At 35.1% G+C, this 18,335-nt stretch overlaps 2 protein-coding genes across 2 annotated transcripts; one reads left to right on the top strand and one right to left on the bottom strand.

The window, feature by feature from the left end:
• The first annotated feature begins 351 nt into the window (after window positions 1–351).
• LOC109856282 lies at window positions 352–11,056 on the top strand. Its single transcript, XM_020431366.1, has 9 exons — window positions 352–503; window positions 3,928–4,155; window positions 4,763–5,046; window positions 6,355–6,639; window positions 6,975–7,520; window positions 7,627–7,863; window positions 7,977–8,072; window positions 8,797–8,898; window positions 9,860–11,056. The coding sequence occupies exons 1-9, from the start codon at window positions 482–484 to the stop codon at window positions 10,067–10,069; spliced, it is 2,010 nt and encodes a 669-aa protein (XP_020286955.1). The 5' UTR covers window positions 352–481; the 3' UTR covers window positions 10,070–11,056.
• Window positions 11,057–15,691: 4,635 nt separating this feature from the next.
• LOC109856289 (60S ribosomal protein L11) lies at window positions 15,692–17,908 on the bottom strand. The gene is made up of 5 exons (XM_020431388.1): window positions 17,811–17,908; window positions 17,199–17,378; window positions 16,904–17,053; window positions 16,203–16,350; window positions 15,692–15,887 (listed from the first exon to the last, which is right to left on the bottom strand). Exons 1-5 carry the CDS (start codon window positions 17,814–17,816, stop codon window positions 15,760–15,762), a joined length of 612 nt encoding a protein of 203 aa, XP_020286977.1. The 5' UTR covers window positions 17,817–17,908; the 3' UTR covers window positions 15,692–15,759.
• Between the last annotated feature and the right edge of the window lie 427 nt (window positions 17,909–18,335).

The raw sequence follows: 18,335 nt of genomic DNA, 5'->3' as shown, positions 1-18,335 counted from the left end.
GCACAAGATTTTGAAGAATAGTCCTATCATAAGTAATGATCTCTCAACCGTTGAGTTGTCTGAACGCACCCATTACACTTTTTTTACACTTCCTTGAGAGGTAGTGTAAATCTAGTGTAACGTTAAGCCCATTCTACATTGATCGCAAGCGCAAACGCAAGGTATAGATTTCGTAGAATTGACCAATCACGCTGGTCAATTGGCTGATTTGATCAATATCGATTAGTCAATTCTACCAGACCTGTTCCTTGCGTTTGCGCTTGCGATCAATGGAGAACAGGCTTCACACTTTTTCTTTGTTCATGTTTTGACAGAGAGAAGCCTGAGAGGACCGGCGCAATGGTCTCGAGTCAGCCTGAGTGCAGGGGAATAATAATCAATTAATACAAACCCCAGATATCTGGGATCTACTTGACTTATCAACTTTAAAGACTCCTAGAACGGCGTATGGACTAACCTGAAAAAGGTCCACTGAGCCAATATGCACCAATACCAATACCAAAGTATGTATGAAGGTGGTGGATAGATACAATTTTTGTTGTGCTAACGTCACATGTCCGCAATTCGCGTCATGTCCTTGCGACGCCAGTGCGACGCCGCCGATTTTTTTCCATGCGGCTCGCCATTTGCGTGAATTGCGCGCCTGTCGCCGGTCGCGCTCGTCACAGTTGCGGTAACATTCACGCCGTTCGAGTAGACATACGCGAGGTTGAATCCGGGATCCTGGTTCTCTTTTCGGATTCTCGATCGCAACTCTAGGAAAAGCCCACGTGGCTGACAGTGAGTGCTGTGCAATAAGTACGACGTATGTATATACGCGCAATGACGATCGACATTCGTCTGCTCTTGCAACAGTAGTGGACACAATATTCTCGTGAATAGGGTTACTATCTGTACACAGAGTGCAGCTGCGATCGTGCCTTTAAATAGTGTTTTTGTTTTGGAGATTTATCGCAATTCACACATCGGAAAAGTGAGAGCGTACTTATATGATCGTGTCTTCTGCAATGATCTTGAGGTGAGTGTCCGCGATCTTTTCGATCCTCGGAGCATCTACATAAGAAGTTTTGTCTTGCGAAAGACAGAAAAAAGAGGTTTCATCAGTAGTGCAAGAAAAATCGCCGCCAATCAAAACAGATTGTTTGAGCTAATCGATTTCGCAGATAACGAACTTTCAGCGTGCGTATCTTTAATTGTTTATCCTTTGAGAACGATAATGCGAATAAAAAAATTAATCCAATCTGTCTTATTGCGAGATATCACAAGATATTACAGACCGCATTAAATAAACATGCATGACTAACAATTGCCAAAGTAACATCCATCACTTTTTCTCAAAACAGTTCGAACGCCCAGCGAAATGCGGTGAAAGTTAGGTTTCTTTTTTTTTGCGCAACGTAATGTTGACTCGTCGCTATGCTTACGAAGCAATAATCGCAAGTGTTTTACATATTCGCAGCTCGTCAGGCCCACCAGTAAATAATTTGCGTATGTAATCTATTTGCGTTATGTAACGCGCGTTCGCTATATTTTCGTGATCGACCGGTCAAGTATGTTCGTAAATGCAAAAAGCAAGATGTCAAAAGATTCACTTTCACTCGCCGTTTGTTTAAAGAACTATACATTTGATATTTTATAATTAATAGATACCTACTTAATACAGCATCACTTTGCGTTCGAATGAATAAGAAATAAATTATTGAGCAAATGAAATTAAATAGAAAGATAAAATTCTATTGAGAGAGAGATACGAGATAAGATTAGAAAGATCGTGCGATGCAATGTGCTAGGTGTTCGTGCGAAATATGTATTTTTTAAACAAAATATATTTTTATATTTTAAACGTGTGAATTAATATAACACATGATTTGAATTGAATTCTATTGGAAAATTTAATTGAAAATAAATAAAAATATTTTGTATAAACACTTAACACATTGGCTCACACAACCGAATTAATCTACGTTAGTTTGATATTAATATGAGCTGAAAATTGTTACATTTGTTAAAAAGTTTTTGTTGTAATGCGCACCAATTGATATCATATTCTTTTCTCTTGCTGGAGAATACGAATTTGGGATGGTTGTTTCACGGACACTCGTATCGCAACAAATTCTTTTACATAAAATTATTTACGAGTGGCCGGTATCGGGTCATTTATTAACGTAAAATCGCTGCTGTTGCACTTGACGCCGTCAAGTAAATGATGCATAATGCAGCAATATCCTTGAAATAGAACGCGCGAATCGATCGTTTTATTTCTATAAAGGCCGCTAGTTTTCCTCCGAGCCTTTCACTTCGATTTCGATCGCGATCTCGTCCAGTCATCCGAAATCGACAGGATTCCACCGTCTCGGCGATTCTAAATTAGAACCGAAGTGAAATTGATACTCTCATTACACAGCATATGAAAGCGCCGTATGTATGGAGGAAGAACGCGTTCATAAGCTCGTAATCTTTTTTTTTTATCGATTTTTATTCATGAAAATTGTATGCGATCGTAAAAAATCTCTTTTGCGCTTCAAAAATTTTCTTCGTTCAAAGGTTCTCTTATATCACTTGAGAAAGCGACACGCTCAAAGAGATGTGTGTTCGCGGTTTTTGCGGTTTCTTTGAATCTCTCGTCTCAGAATCTCGTGCGATTTATTCTTCAAAGAATACGCGTCGCTGTAAAATTACAATCTGTATCTAGTTTTCGCGTACAAAGACGGAATAGTTAGATTAACAAACCGCACAACGACGACGCGCTTAATGCACTCAATAAATGCGCGAATTGTCGATGTTGGGCGCCGTTGTCTACGCGAAATAAATGCACATCAACGTCATACATGCGTTTTTTCATTTCTCTGAAAGGTTCGATTTTGTGATAAATTATTATGCTGCAATTTTAAAGATAATTGAATCAAGGAGATTGAATTACTCACGCACACAAACTAACTTAGGCTCAGAGAGCAATTGATATGTCTCTGATCCCGCCTCCTTTTTACTGTATCTTTCCTATCTTATGATTTATTCGTTTTACTTTAGAAAGTTGTCTAAAAGAACTGTGCTTGTTGTGCAGAGATAACAGTATCAATGGTTGACAAACGAGATGTGTCGTGCGCATTTGTTTCCTTTTGTATGGCAGATAAAAAATTTTCGTGTTTAAGATAATATCATTTTACTTACGATGTATTGCAGAACCATTTACTTACGATGAAATCATGTTTCTAAAATGTACAGTAATAAACAAAAATTCCTGAGTCATTTAACTCTTAGAGGATTAGTATTTTTTTCTTGAAATATTATTTTTTATATATATTTGATATCCAGAACTTGTATGTACATACACATGTATATACAGCGTGGGATACACCCTCGTAATTTTCAGTCCAACTAGTAGGCTTTTGGAAGTGAGTCTACGAAGGATTAATATTTAAACGCATGCAAATCGAAAAAACGTTGCTGGCAATTCCTTTTTGAAATTTCTCTCTAATTCTAGCCTTCTTCATCTAGATGAATAGGTAAATGATTGATTGTTTGAAAAGTTTGTAGCTTTCTAAAAAATGGCATTACCAATCTAATAGATAGCAACATATCCTAATCATTGTGCAGATATCAAAAACATTGAATAGCACAGTGTATATAGTTTATTAAAATTTCATTAAAAAAACGCTACGTATTTTCCAAACAGAGCTCAATGGATGGATGAATGAATAAATAGAGATAGATAAATAAAGCATTAGTCTAGCGTAATACATAAATATTATGAGTTAAAAATGATCTAAGTCTCCGTGTTAATGAGAAGTTATAATATGTGAGCAATAATTTGTGTTTAATCACGATGATATAATAGATAAGACAATTTATTTATTAATGAACAGTTTTGTAACATACAAGTAATTTGTTATACTCCGAACATTGCCGATGTGAACTTTTCTTTCACAGGCGATCGTCTCGGTCATAAGATGAACTGTACAGACAGAATGGCTCATTATGGCAGCGAACAGTCCTTACACTCCTTACAGCCGGTGCACTCGGGTCATTCAACTCGTACTGCCGCCTCGACGTCTCCTACGGTATCGATGATGACAACGTGTGCTGTCAGCCTGATCAAGGTCACTGCCACTACCAGTTCTGCTCACGTGCCAAGTGCCGGATCAGCTGATACTCCCAGTAAGCTAAATTACCAGTCTTAATATCTCCTGCATTAATTAGCAGTTTAAACGTGATAATATTATTTATATACTTTTTATGTACTTGTTTATTCTTTATTTATAGATATTCTTCTTATATATTTAGTTTCCACTGTCATTTTCAATCAACTCATTTTTTCTGTAGATGTTTTTTTTTTTATCGAAAGCGCAGGATGAGACTTTCTATAGTCAGGTTTTCATAATATTAATTCAAACAACGCGATTGTGCTTCTTAGCGGTTAACAGACAAATTAATTAAATTCCGTGCTATATTTCTTTTTGAATTATAAATGTCACAAAGTATACACACAGAAATAGTTGGAGAACAAAAATTAAAAACTCGAAGGCGAATACAATTCCATGGTGTTTTATCGCGATTTCATGCATATTTATCAAGATAAAACTTCTTGCAAGTTAAAAAAATTAACTCTTGATTAAATATTTCTTGAGTTTCTGATAAGAGAATCACGAGTTCTCGAAACGAGCTTTTCTTTTCATAACATCCGTCTTTGATCCGACTACGCGTTTTGTGCTTATCTTTCCCACGCCGCTTTAATTATTAAATAGCAATATACCATTGAGTATAGCTGCCACCTCGCCGCCGTCGCCACTGGTAGACTCCCGTATACCGAGGCCATCGCCGTCGGCTCTGCGTCGTGCCACCAGTCTGCGTCTGCGCGGTGAACGGCCTTCGCCGCCGCACTATCCGCGTACAGCTGCGAGTAGCGCGGCCCTGGTCAGCGGCCACCAGCACCATTACCGCCGTCACAACCACCTCCTGCAATCGTCGCAACAGTATCAACATCCTGATTATCGCACTTTTCCGATCATCACGGAGAATGGAACCGACTCGCCGCGACAACGATCCCTCGTGAGTAATTATCTATCGTTTGCTCGTCGTCGCGTTCTCTTCCAAAAATCTCGACTATCCTGAAGCGCAGAAAGTTGTTAACTTCGCATTTAATTTTTTTTTCTTTTACGCTCTGTATTATTTACATGCTCATCAACTGATGATGTAAGTTTTGCAAGCACTATCTTTTCTCGGCAACTGACTCTTCGCGTTACGTCGGAAGTTCTCGGAGATTCTTAGGCCGTACATTTCAAGTATCAATAATGTTTGCTCGAACACAAAAAATCGACGATGTATTTTATTTATTTAGTTGCAAATACAATCAATATGATTTTTTTAAAGAGAAACGTAAAAACAAAAATAGAAATAATGATTATTTTTTTAATTGAAAGATACTCTAAAAAAACCTGAGCAACGTAGCGTTTTCGAGAAAGAACTAAGCATTTTGATCAATTTTTATGTCACACACCGCGAGTTTTATATAAAATATTCAACATTTATATTCTTTCTTATGTCCTCTTGCATTATGATAAGAAACGAGAACACTGCAAAACTATATATTGCGTCGCTCGTTTCTTGAGATCCGCTTTATGTTATTCGGCAAGTCTGTAGCGTAAAGAAATTGATCTTTGGCTTTTGCATACATACAGAATATGTCTCGAAATTCTCTGGAGAAACCTTTGCCTTTGTTCGCGAGAGAGTTCGTAGCATTTGAAGTTCCGTTGATTAACGGATCACCACGTTCGCACGGTATAAAGTGTGTAGTCACGGTTCGCTCCGCTCGCGTGACCAAATGGTATCTCCGGAGAGAGATAAGTATCGTTATCCTAAATAAACGGTAAATATAAGAAATTGTGTCCAACAGGTAGGCACCTCATTATAAATCCGCCCACGTTCGACTTGTGTGAACTATTCGTGTTTCACCTCTCTTCGTCACTTTGAATTTTTCTCGCACTCGAAGATATAGAGATATAAAGAAGTGAGAACCACTGATTATGTAATTAGCATTACTTCGTAATTTGCTCAAGTGCAAAGAAAAACACTTCTCCTTTGTATTTTTTATTAGATGATCAAAATTATTTGATTTTTTTACAAATTCATTCAAAATCTCTTTTCTGAAAATTATTAGTTATCTTTTTGAAATTTTTTGTAGCTCTCGTTATAAAAGAAATTCTTGTATTTTCTTTGTATTTATCTACTTTTTCAATTACCTCTATGAGAGATTAGCATTGTATTCCGCGAAATTGACAGTACTGACGTGCAATTAACTTACATCGTTCATTCTGTTTTAATGAGTTCTCGCGCTAACGGATCTTGTTAATTGAACAGAGTCTCTCACTGACACCGGTGAGGCCGCGACCGGGTCACGCGGCCTCTGGGGGAACGACGACAGCGACGGGAGTCAACGATGACAGCGATGTCGAGAGCGTGAAGAGCTTCAGCAGCGCTTGCAGTACAGCGAGCGCTTGCGAACACGCCTCTTTTGCACTGAACGGCACTACTTGGTCTGGTCGATCGCGGAAATATGTTGTTCATTGCTCAAATCACATCGGCGATAACGAGCAGTATCTTACACCGACTCAAAGAGCCGCCAGACAAATTCGGAAGTTTCAGGTATCTTATTATTATTAATTAGTATTTATTCGATTCTTAATTCAAACTATAGCGTTTTCAAAATCATACACACGCGAGTTTAATTAAGAAACTATCACTTTCTTTTACTTATTTATTTGGATTTCAATTCATTAATGTTTCGCTAAAATGTTGATCTTGAGAAATACAATACACGTTACGGTAATTGTTCTTTATTAATAAAACAATTTAAAATTAGTTAAAAACTTTAACTGAAGTGATTAAATATGCATGTATTTATATATTTATAGTGATTATATAAATTTCGTTGATAAATTAAATATAAATGGTTTTAATTTTACCTTATTTGTGTTCAGGCTTTGTTAAAAGAAGCGCGTAAAGAAATTGAAGAGAAGGATCAAGAAATCCTTCGCCTGACGAAGGAAGTTGTGGAGCTGAGATTGTACAAAGCATCTCTGAACAGTCCGGACGAACGTACGGACAGCAGCGACGCTCTCACTGTGCGCGAAAACAATCCTTTTTCGCCAGAGTCGCCGAGCAAAGATCTTCCTGACGAAAGTGCCGCGGACAAGTCCATCGCTAGTCCGGAAACGCCGGAGAAACGCGCTCAGGATCTTCCCTCGTCGTTGGCCGATTCCGGACACTTCGAAGACGGTTCCGTCCATTCGAAAGATTCTGTGTGCCTACCCGAGTCGCAGCCGGAAGTTGTCATCAGTACGCCGAGACATGCCGATGTGATCTCTCGCGATGTCGTTCCGGATACACTTCCCATAACACCAACGAGTCTAGAGAGAGATGAGGAAAGACGTCGATTAGTTAGTCATTACGAAAATAGAATTGAGGACATGCACAGGCGACATGTTGACGAGCTGCAGGAACTTAAACAAAAGCACAATGATAAAGTAAATTTTTGAGAAAAAAACATACTTGTTTTAACTGTACCTGTGTAACTTTTTTCCGCATTCTTTCTACACAAATTAAAAGATTAAAAAGAAACATACTTATTAGGTGGAAAGCTTGCTGAATCAACTGTCTGAGGTTAATACTCGTTACTGCGAGGTGCGACCGGCCGTGGACGTCGCAGAGGCTCGCGTGCGCGAATTGGAAGCAGAACTAGAGACTGTGAAGACTGAGCTTACTGAGCAGAAAGCGCTCTTTAGCGAACAGGAGGAGAGAAATAAGCAAATGTACCTGAAAATGTATGCCAAAGGTCAAGAAGCCGCTCGCATTGAACAAGCCGATCAAGTACGTGATAAGTATATCGAAGATACGTGGAAATCGAGATATGTGAATATCGAAGATATACACGTTAATAAAATTGAGTACTCATTGAATGTACTTACTGTAAAATTTTCCAGATACTCGTGCAAGCGCATCAAACACCGCCAAAAGTTTCCGTCGCAGAACTGCTTCAACAATTGACCGTCACACAAGCTGAATTAGACAATGTTAAGGTGAGACGTAGACTTATTTACATATGTAATCTACTATTCCCAAGCCGTTTACGTTGACAATTATGACAGTACAAAAATATGTCGCAGATTACTCGATATTTTATATCAGACAGTTTCCAATCAATATTAATGAATAAGGCAGTACAGATTTTTGAAGTTATTATATATATAATATATAATCAATTTTTTCAGCAAATTTGTTGTTTTTGTCGTCTCCCACGACAACTTTTTCATGATCATCAACTGCATCGCTGTACTTGCACATAACGATATTCTGATCGGTTTGACATGTGCATTCTTTCTAATTTTGTTCGCTTACGACCATTATGATCGTATGATTTATTTCCTCTCTAGATGTGTGTTTTATACTTTTGAACGACCAGAAAACTCGTGTAGTAATCTTTTTTCGCAATCTTCTCACGACTGAAACAACACAAGAAATCCTCTCGCGATTAATTAATGCGCTAACCACAATAACACACGCCTGATAAAGCGAATCTCGAATGCGAAGTTGTTCCGACACATAAGTATAATTAGCTTTGTATGTTTTGGTTTTTTCTCAGGCATTGTTCAGTTTTTTTTTTTTTTTTTTTTCATATTTCGCAAACATACACTTTTATGTGAGAGAAATGTGTACATCACATTACGAGCATTTTTCGTAGCTTCACAATACTCTTGTACTAACTATGTACCACCTTTTTTTGGTCGCCGCCTCACACTCCAGGACACAAGCTACTCGCCTGAACCTCACATTTCAGCCGAATGTAGCCCAAGTTTATTAACCGCTCAGGAGGCTGTTTCTCTCTGGGTCCTTGGCACACGTAAGGTCTGTATTTTTAAAACTCGAACTGCCAACGTGACGCAATTTTCTCATCCACCTTCTGTTGCCCGTTTTAAAGTAGCGTTTGTTTGCATTTCTTGGACGCACCGATCTTCTGTCGATGTTGTTCCTTAATAACAAAGGAGTTACAAAACGCAATATTAGCTGCATAGCTTCTGTAATTATAAATTTTTACTTAATCGCCTAAAGTCGATACAACAAATTTTTGTAACTCAAGCATTATATGAGTTTTCCGGCAGTTAACGTTGCTCAATCGTCCGTAAAAAAAATTCTCGTACTTTCAACAAGGGCTTTGTGGAAAAGAGCACTATTGCGTTCATATATTATATATCTTTTTCCTGTTTTTTTTTATATACTCGATTTAGTGAATGCTTTGCTGCAATATTTGCATGTGGATTATGAAGCACAAAAAAGTAGATGGTTTACATACTTCTATACGTTGCTCTTAGATCGGGCGATGTTATCCAGAGCACTTGGAAGAAACAGCCTCTTTATACCTCCGGTCAATGTAAGTTTGCACGTGCTTACAGCCTCCGACGCACGCTTACATCACTGCATACAGTATAATATATTACATCTTTGAGTTCAGCTAATAGTATTAGTAATTATAGGAAATAAATGAATACTAATTGTAAGTTTATTGCTTTTAATCGTTGAAAAAATATTATTGTAGTAATATTGCGACATCTTATTGTTAAATATAAAGTGTATTTATTAATTATCAGAAACTATATATTTACATTACATTATAATAATATATTTATATCATTATAAAATTCTTGATTAGAGAGATAGATGTACTATGTCTGAACTCAAAGTTGATAAGACACGGACACACACATATGCACCAACAGTTTTACACTGTCAATAGTATTTTATGTCAAAGAATCTGATTTTTTTGTAACAGTTTTGGTTTTTACAAGTTCTGTTTTTTCTCTTCGATCAGGCGATGTATCGACGTATCGTAGAGGCGAGAAGCAAACAAGGCACTCTCGATCCGGAAATCACTCTGCAGTTCCTAAAGTCGGCGATTTACTATTTTCTAACCGACAAGGAGAATCATCAGGGTCACCTAAACGCAATTGAAAGTATCCTGGGTTTCAGCGACGCGGAGAAACATACCATCGATAAGCTATATCGATCGGTGAGAAAGTAGCATTTCCTGAAATCTTATTTCAAATTGTATCATTGATAATAATTATCTGGTGTTAAACGGCTTTAACACCCAGATATTTTAAAACTTCCTCCGCCGTGGTAGCTGGTTTAAAAATACACACACACAAAACGTATCTAAAAAATTTGTATAAACTTCACTTGACATTTGTTTACTGAAAAAACGAAGAAGATTTATGACAAACGACAGAAGTTAGTATATTTTACTTCATCATAAAAATCAGTGGCATAGTAAAGAAGAACAGAGAAGATCCATCCATCTCGGATATTGTTTTAGCAGGAACGCAATTTAAACGCTTTTTTATTCCTCCGAGCTAGAGCATTGTTTAATTTAATAAAATAATCATTTCTATTTCATCTATTCTCAATTCTCCGACTTGCGTAATAAAAGCACGGAGTATTTCTTTATAAAAGTCGACGTTTCTCTCTTTAATGTTACTATAGTTTTCAGCGCAGAAAAAAAAAACTGTTTTGGTTTTTCTTACTTATTAATGCGCTCTTTTCTTTTCTGAAACAATTGAATCGCACGGAAAAAAACAAGTCATTTACGCTTTTGACTCTACTATCTATGGTCTTCTACATTATAAACGAATACGCGAATATTACTATATAGTTAACCGTAGGCCACTAAACTAAAAAAGCTATTTGCTAATTAGTTTATTGGATGGTTACTATCAGTACTCTAACGAGGTGACTCATCTGTATCAATGTTTGTATCGAAATAGTTTCGATTTTTTATTTTCCATCGCAATTAGTTTTCTCGTTCCAGTTTGTTCTGATTTTGGCTAATTTGTCTTGGATATATGTTGTCCAAATTGAAGTGTTTTTTGTCATAAGAGAATTTCCAAAAATCAAAAGTAGATAATAATCTCATTGATATCATTAATGCTATGCTCATTTTTTAAAAAATAATTGATACCACAATTAGAGTGAAAAATTTTACATCTAAACTTGATTATTGACTATTCTTTTATTATTTTAACTGTTAAAACGCTTATTAAAAAGTTAAAAAAAAAACTACTCGAAGAAGAATAGATAAAATCATCTTTTCCCAACGTTCTGGATGCCTCGATCATAAGACATCAGTTTTGCGGTGAAGAAAAAAAAAAGTTTTTATTGGTTTCCAAAAATGCACGTTTTTTTTCATTTATATAGTTTTGCAATGATCGAAGTGATAATCTGATAGTGCGATATAAAAATAAATGCAGTAAGTTTGATATGATATCTCAGTGCTTCATATGATATTTTAGTTCTTTTATGTTGCGCAAGGTCTGTTTTGCAAGTGTGTAGTTTTGCGTAATAAAAAACGACTCTTTTACGATTGGCCAGAATTAGACGCTTTGTTTGGGTTGCTATTTTTAAATTGTCTAATTGTTGCATATATGTGCAATAATAAAGTAGAAATGGTAATCTAAAGTATAAATAATAACTTTCTTGAGTGCTCATATTTCTCTCTCTCTCTCTCATTTATCTAAAATTGAATGTTCCAAAATTGGCGACGGAATATACAGTTATGTTATTAATAAGGAAAGCGATATTGGGAAAAAAAGACCGTTCCGGACACTGTCTTTTCTTACTACGCCACGCATAAGACATCGAGTTTTTTTTGTAAAGTAATAAAAATTTTAATTTTTTAATGTAATTTAATCGCAAGAATTTATACAAGTCTTTTCAGATATATACACATTTTCACTAAATTTTATTTATATTCACGATGCAAGAAGTATAAGAAAAACAATCTGGCATTTACGCGCAGAATAATTCTAGATAGATTTAAATATACATTTTAGATCACACTTCACTGATTTCGGTGCGCTTTAGATATGTTGTAGGGCAAGTCATACTGAATAATTATCTAAAAAAATTTTGTTGGGGACGGTCTTGATTTTGGAAATGGCAATTTAAGGTTTCTGCACAATACTACTATTTTTGTAATACTACTATGTTCGTTTTGTTCGTGTTATAAGCGTGTAGGCAGAAAGAGGTTTTGCCACTCCCTGCTCTCCCCTTCGAAGAACACGTAGACACTTTCGACATGAAGCGACATTTAATTATTTTACATTCCTCAACACATCAGTTCGACAAACTTAACTATTTATATTAGCTTATAATATTTAGAGTAAAGCATTAAAAGTCTTAAACCTCAATTTCATACCTCAAAAATCAAGGCCGTCCCCCGCAAAACTGTTTAAGATAATAATTTTAGAACTCAGTATGACCTGGTCTACAACTAAATATTTAAAGCGCAACAAAATCGGTGAAGTGTGACCTAAAATGCATATTAACCGATTTATGAAATATGTAAGTGTAAAAATACTTCAAATCTAACGCGCGCGCGCGCACACACACACACACACATACATCATTATCACCATCATCATCACATCACAGTTTTATCACAATGCTGTGTGAGTTGTTAGTTGGCGATGTTAGGAAGAAATTACATAGGTTGCTTTTAGAGATATTTATCTAAAAGTTCTGGAATTTAAATATAAATTGTACATATACGGCTTTTGGACTCGCGAAAGGGATATTTATTTAAAAGTATCGACTGTTCTACGAAAATAGTCATGTATTGCAAATTAATATTGCACGATCTATATGCTCTAAATTAATATATTCAAAATATATATTCTAGTTAATACGTGAAAAAATATATTGTCTAGTTATGCAAGAGTCAAAGTTTGCTCTTTAAATGGATTTTATTACGTGTGTATATCATTCAAATACATATGAAACATTACGAAGTTGAACAAGATATGTGATATATAGATGAGAAGTTATATAGATAAAGAAAGAGAGTGTGTGTAAAATCGATTTCTCGAAGAATTTATCTTTATGGAATTATATATTATTTGAAATACAGAGTAGTGCCTCACTAACTTTTCGCTTCTTGATTCCGCAAATGGATATCAAGTAAGGTATATGTTCCGAGAATTGCTGGCTGTTATCTCTGATTGGCTTGACCATGGGCTCGACTGCCGCAGAGTCATTCCTATCAATTCGCGCGAAGCCTCGGCGAAGCACTTCTAGGAATTGGTGAGGATGACTCCTGGCACGATACCGAGAAAAAAATTCGGCACGTTAGCGAGGAACTACTGTACATACATACGCCCGTTTCTTTTTGTACGCAAGTATAAGACAAAACAAAGGTGTACATGAAAGAGTTGGTATCTTTCTCGTTAACATGTAAATCACCAAGAATGTAAAGAAATTTATAACATGTACATTACATGTATTACAAGATAAATCAGAGTTTCCGTCAGTCAAACTTTCTGACGCATACATATATATGTGACGGAAAAAATTTTGACTTAGAAGAGATCTATAGCGTGACTATAGAAAAGAGAAATTCAGACATCGTAATTCTGAATCTTGTATCTTGTGTAAATATTATCTATATCAAAGTCTGGTGATATGAGACGTCCAGATAAGGAAACAATATCGAGACTGAAGGATATATCTTGCCTTTTTATCTGCTTATAACTATTTCTCAAGTTTAAGTAGATATTACGAAAGAATATTCAAGTGCAACTATTAGTAGATCACGACAAACACAAAACTCTTCCTATGTCTTAACTATAATTCTTTACTTTTCACGATATATATATTTTTTGTTATTTAAAAAACCAAAGAGAAGTTGAAGGCAATTATAATTATTACACATAGATATTTTATTAACGCTTGATCTTGTATCAACCGTTGCATATAAAACTTATATAAAACTTTTAATTTAAAATTTAGATTTGCTCAAGAAGATTAAGAATATTGCAGTAAATTGCAATATAGAATGAAATAAACTTTGGTTTTATTACTTTTGCATGTTTTATATTAGTGGGATTTGCGATTAAAATGAAGATAACGATGTTTTAAGCACTTTTGTTTTATTTTTGACGCAATTAGTGTGAAAAATGTATGCCTAAGGTGCCAATAATGTAATTTCATACCACATACAGATCTTAAAATAACATTCTTCCCTTTGATCTATGTTTATAAATCAAAAAGCCGAATATACACTCTATCAAAACGTCCAATATCAATAATTTCACATATATCTAAAAGTAGTCACGTAGTGACTACTTTTCAAAAGTATCTAACTTTGTGAATTGTAAATGATTTATAAAAAAATTCAGTTATGATATTCATTTTATAATAAAGTTTCTTTTGCATGCATTGCGCGATGCTAGATCTAAGTATTTATCTATAAGCTCGGACACTACAAAGATTATATATACATATATATATATATATATATACAGCTTTGTCATTCCAGAAAAATAAATATCGATAAATTTATATCGATGCAAAAGAAATTGTTAAACGTTTCATATCTTTTGAATAGAACTATAAATTTGTTGATGCAATATTTTTGACAAATAATTACGTGCAATTACGTACAATAGAATGTATCATATTGTGCATGGTCGGAAGTAGTTCTCTGACCGCCTTCTACTCTGCCTTTTGCCAACGACTCAAGATCTGACTATATATCCGACGATATAATACCGATGCTCATGTTTTACTATGACAACGTTATTATCATGAATATAAAAAACAATTTGTCGAATATCTGACAACAAAAACTTCGCTAATAAAACGCCACTTTTTAGATACTTTAATGTGCACATAAAAATATAAAATTTTATATTACAAAAAAATTGAAAATAATAAAAAATTCTATTTTATGTGTGCGTACATATTAAAGTTTTAAATATAATTTTAGTTTGAATATAAATGTATATCCTAATGTTTATTTATTCGATTATTTGCTTTTTGTGAAAAATTTACTTATGGTGAATGCAAATAAGTAAAACATTTAATTAAAAAATTTACAATTTATCTTGTAATAAAAATTATATTTTATACACAAATATTAAAATATTTAAATAGGTATTTATCATTGTTTTATTTTGTATCAGATTTTCGAAACAAAGGATTATTCTTTTCGTCGATGCTCGTGTTAATATTATAGTAATACATAAACATCGCTATTATCGCGATGTTCATTGCGGTAACTGGCCAGAGGCCAGAAAGCGGCGTGCGATAGTAGGAGACGACCGCGCACAATATAGTGTACTTTACTGTATAGTGCTCTCTCTGTAAAGAGTTTCTAAATTTTCCTTTTTTTATACATTGAAATAAAAAATCACTAATTTATTCTTATTCTATCAAGTTTGATGGTAATTGTAAAGAATGTGTGAGGAAAGAAATAAAAATATAGAAAATCTAAACTGTCTATCCAAATTTCTTATTTTATAAATTAATATAATATATATACAGAGTGTCCCATATATATAATTGCCGTCTAACCGCTCATAGGTAGATAGAAAGGGTTATTTTAAGACAAAAAGTTCTATACCACTTTGCAAAATTCGCGATAATTAACGAAATATTAATTAATAAAGATTCGCTAATCAGCGCGCATCCAGCCTAAGAACACAGCCTATTCTGTCGCGCGTAAGACAGCCCGATGCATGTTTATTCGCTGATCTTTGTTAATAAAGTTCCTTCGAAATAAACCAGGTCTCCTTGTTTACGCAACTTGTTGCCACGGACGTGACTATATATATGATGAATAGTATGAGATAAATGGTTGAAATAAAGATAATAGATCAATAATTTAGTTTTATTAAATTGTATTTTAAGGATGTAGTACATACAAATTAGACAACATTACTTTTTTCCAGCTATAATAATACCATCATACTTTTGCTGGAACCATTTCATCGCATCTTCTTTGGTAAGTCTATGTTGAAAACCGACCTTACCAGTTTTTCGTCTTCTGTGAGCTACGTTGAATCCTAGAGAAATATAAACTTAAATTTATTAATGCGTGTAACGTACAAGGAATTTGATTTTCTATTACATTTATGATAAAGTTATATAATAAATTTATACAATAAATATCCTCACAAGTGTTGCCTCAATTAAGTAACACACCCAGTAAAATGAAGTGGATATGAGTTGCAAATATGAAGCATTTTCTTTAGCACATGTATTAAAACACTTATAGACATTGCCATAAAACAGGAATATCTATACGATACCAAGTAATGTGCAATATTTCCGCTACTATTTAATACAAGTCATATTTAAGAAAAATCATTTTTACTAACCTGGACGTCCAAGTACAACATAGAAGTCTAACCCATAAATACCAATGCTGGGATCGTACTTAATTCCGAGGTCAATGTGTTCTTGAATTCCAAAACCAAAATTACCAGTTCCAGAAAAATTTTCTTTTTTTAATTCATATTCACGTACCTACGTTGGATTAATTAGGTTAGGTTAGGTTAGATTAGAATCACACGTAGAGATTTGCGGCGACCGTTATTTTTCCCGTGGTGGTACCGTCCACCTCGAATGTTTTGTTTGTACAATTAAGTCGCCGCAGGACCGTGACGAGTTGAGGTGGGGGCCTCAGCTCGTCTTGCACGCGGTCCGTGTAGAGGTGACACTGCGGTGTGTGTCCCGTGGTGTCACCAAGAGAAAGTTTTGTACGCCCCGTACGTGAGGGAGAGGACTTGTACCTTTCCCTCCAGAAAGTAGCTAAGCTCCAGGGGGGGGACCCGCGCGCATCCTGATACTGGAATCCCGGGTCCCTCCCTATTATGAGCAGAGAAGACACACCATGGGAGTTTTAGTGGGTACACCTCCTCCCGCTTGTGGGTGGGAGGAGGGATTCCCACATAACCCTGACTCTTCCCCCAGAGTTAGGGTATCCATAAAGGATTTCTCCCATGTAAAAAAAAAAAAAAAAAAAAAAAGAAAAAAAAAACAATAAACACAAATAGTTTGCACAATGACTCTATTCTACCTTTAATCCTCGTTCAAGGATTTCTTCAGCTTTTGCACCACGAACAGTACAATGTACAGCGATTTTTTCATTACGACGAATACCAAAAGAACGTACAGTATATCTAGCCTTAGAGAACACAGGTTGCTGACCAGTCAGTTGCTCTAATACCTAAATGAAAAGGGCTAGAGTTTAATAATTTAATTATCTACTACAATATTATATATGTTTTACTTTATATATATATATGAAATATAAATTTATTATGTATAAATATATTTTACTCAAGAAAAAAAGAATAAATCTATAAATTTACCTTGGCAGCACGTGTCAATCTGTCACCAGACTCTCCAACACAAATATTCAAACACAGTTTTCTAATACGTACTTCTCGCATTACATTTTTTGAAGCATCTTTTGGCTCCTTTTTCACTTTCTTCTTTTGTACCTTTTCGGTCTTTGCGACCTTCTTTTCTGGTACTTTTTTCGCTACATCCTGATATTAAAATATAAGTTGAATTAATTTCTGACTCCAGAAAAATGTTGTTAACATGTACATAACCAAATATTTATTAAATGTCTTATTATAATTTACTCGAAGAAAACATACGATTTAAAAAAATAAAATTAATCGATTATGTCGGTCGACTTTACATCAGTTTATTGGTGGGAAGTAAATAAACAATAAAATTCTATTATAAAATTCACTACATAGATGATATATATACTGCAGATTGAAACAAGCTGTAACATTGTCAAAGAGACAAAAGTTTAAACATAAACAAATTTGTTTTGAACAAATGTTATTAATAATTCGGCAACGGTATTAGCTATTTTCTCAGCAAGATACTATTTAATAGAACTATATGATGCAAAGGATTTACTTAGATACAAATAAATGTTTTCGGATCAAAAAACATCTGCTTACCGCCATTGTAGTAGAAGAATGTGAGCAGTGTGGCAAACTTTGGCCAACTAGCACCGAGATAGTGGGAGCCAGTATACACAGAGTGCTTTCCAGCTAAGCTACACAGACGACTAGTGGCGCTGTGTAAAGGTCATCACACATAAAATTATTTAAGGCCTGTTTTACAATACAATCGTAAGTTTTAAGTCGTAAGAAATTGACCAATCACAAATAAATCACAGAAGAATAATCGATTGTGATTAGTCAATTTCTTAAGGCCATCGCACATGAATCTTCATAACAGTAAGGGCGATGTCTCATTGAGCGGAAATATATAGCGGAACGGAATGTGCGGAACCAGTTCGACCAATCATAGCCATTCCGTTTTCTTTCCTTCGCTTTTTCTGCGGTTACGATTGGTCGAGCTGGTTCCGCTATAGATTTCCGCTCAATGGGACATAGCCCTAAGCATACGACGTAACGTAGGAATTAGCCAATGAATGAACGTATAGAATAATTTAACCAATCATTGAATAGCCATAAGCC

Source organism: Pseudomyrmex gracilis, unplaced genomic scaffold (assembly GCF_002006095.1).
Source record: "Pseudomyrmex gracilis isolate BER0280 unplaced genomic scaffold, ASM200609v1 scaffold_113, whole genome shotgun sequence".
NCBI classification, from domain to species: Eukaryota; Metazoa; Arthropoda; class Insecta; order Hymenoptera; family Formicidae; genus Pseudomyrmex; species Pseudomyrmex gracilis.
The sequence above is the reverse complement of the archived record's forward strand: the minus strand, read 5'-3'. Positions and strand labels throughout refer to the sequence as shown.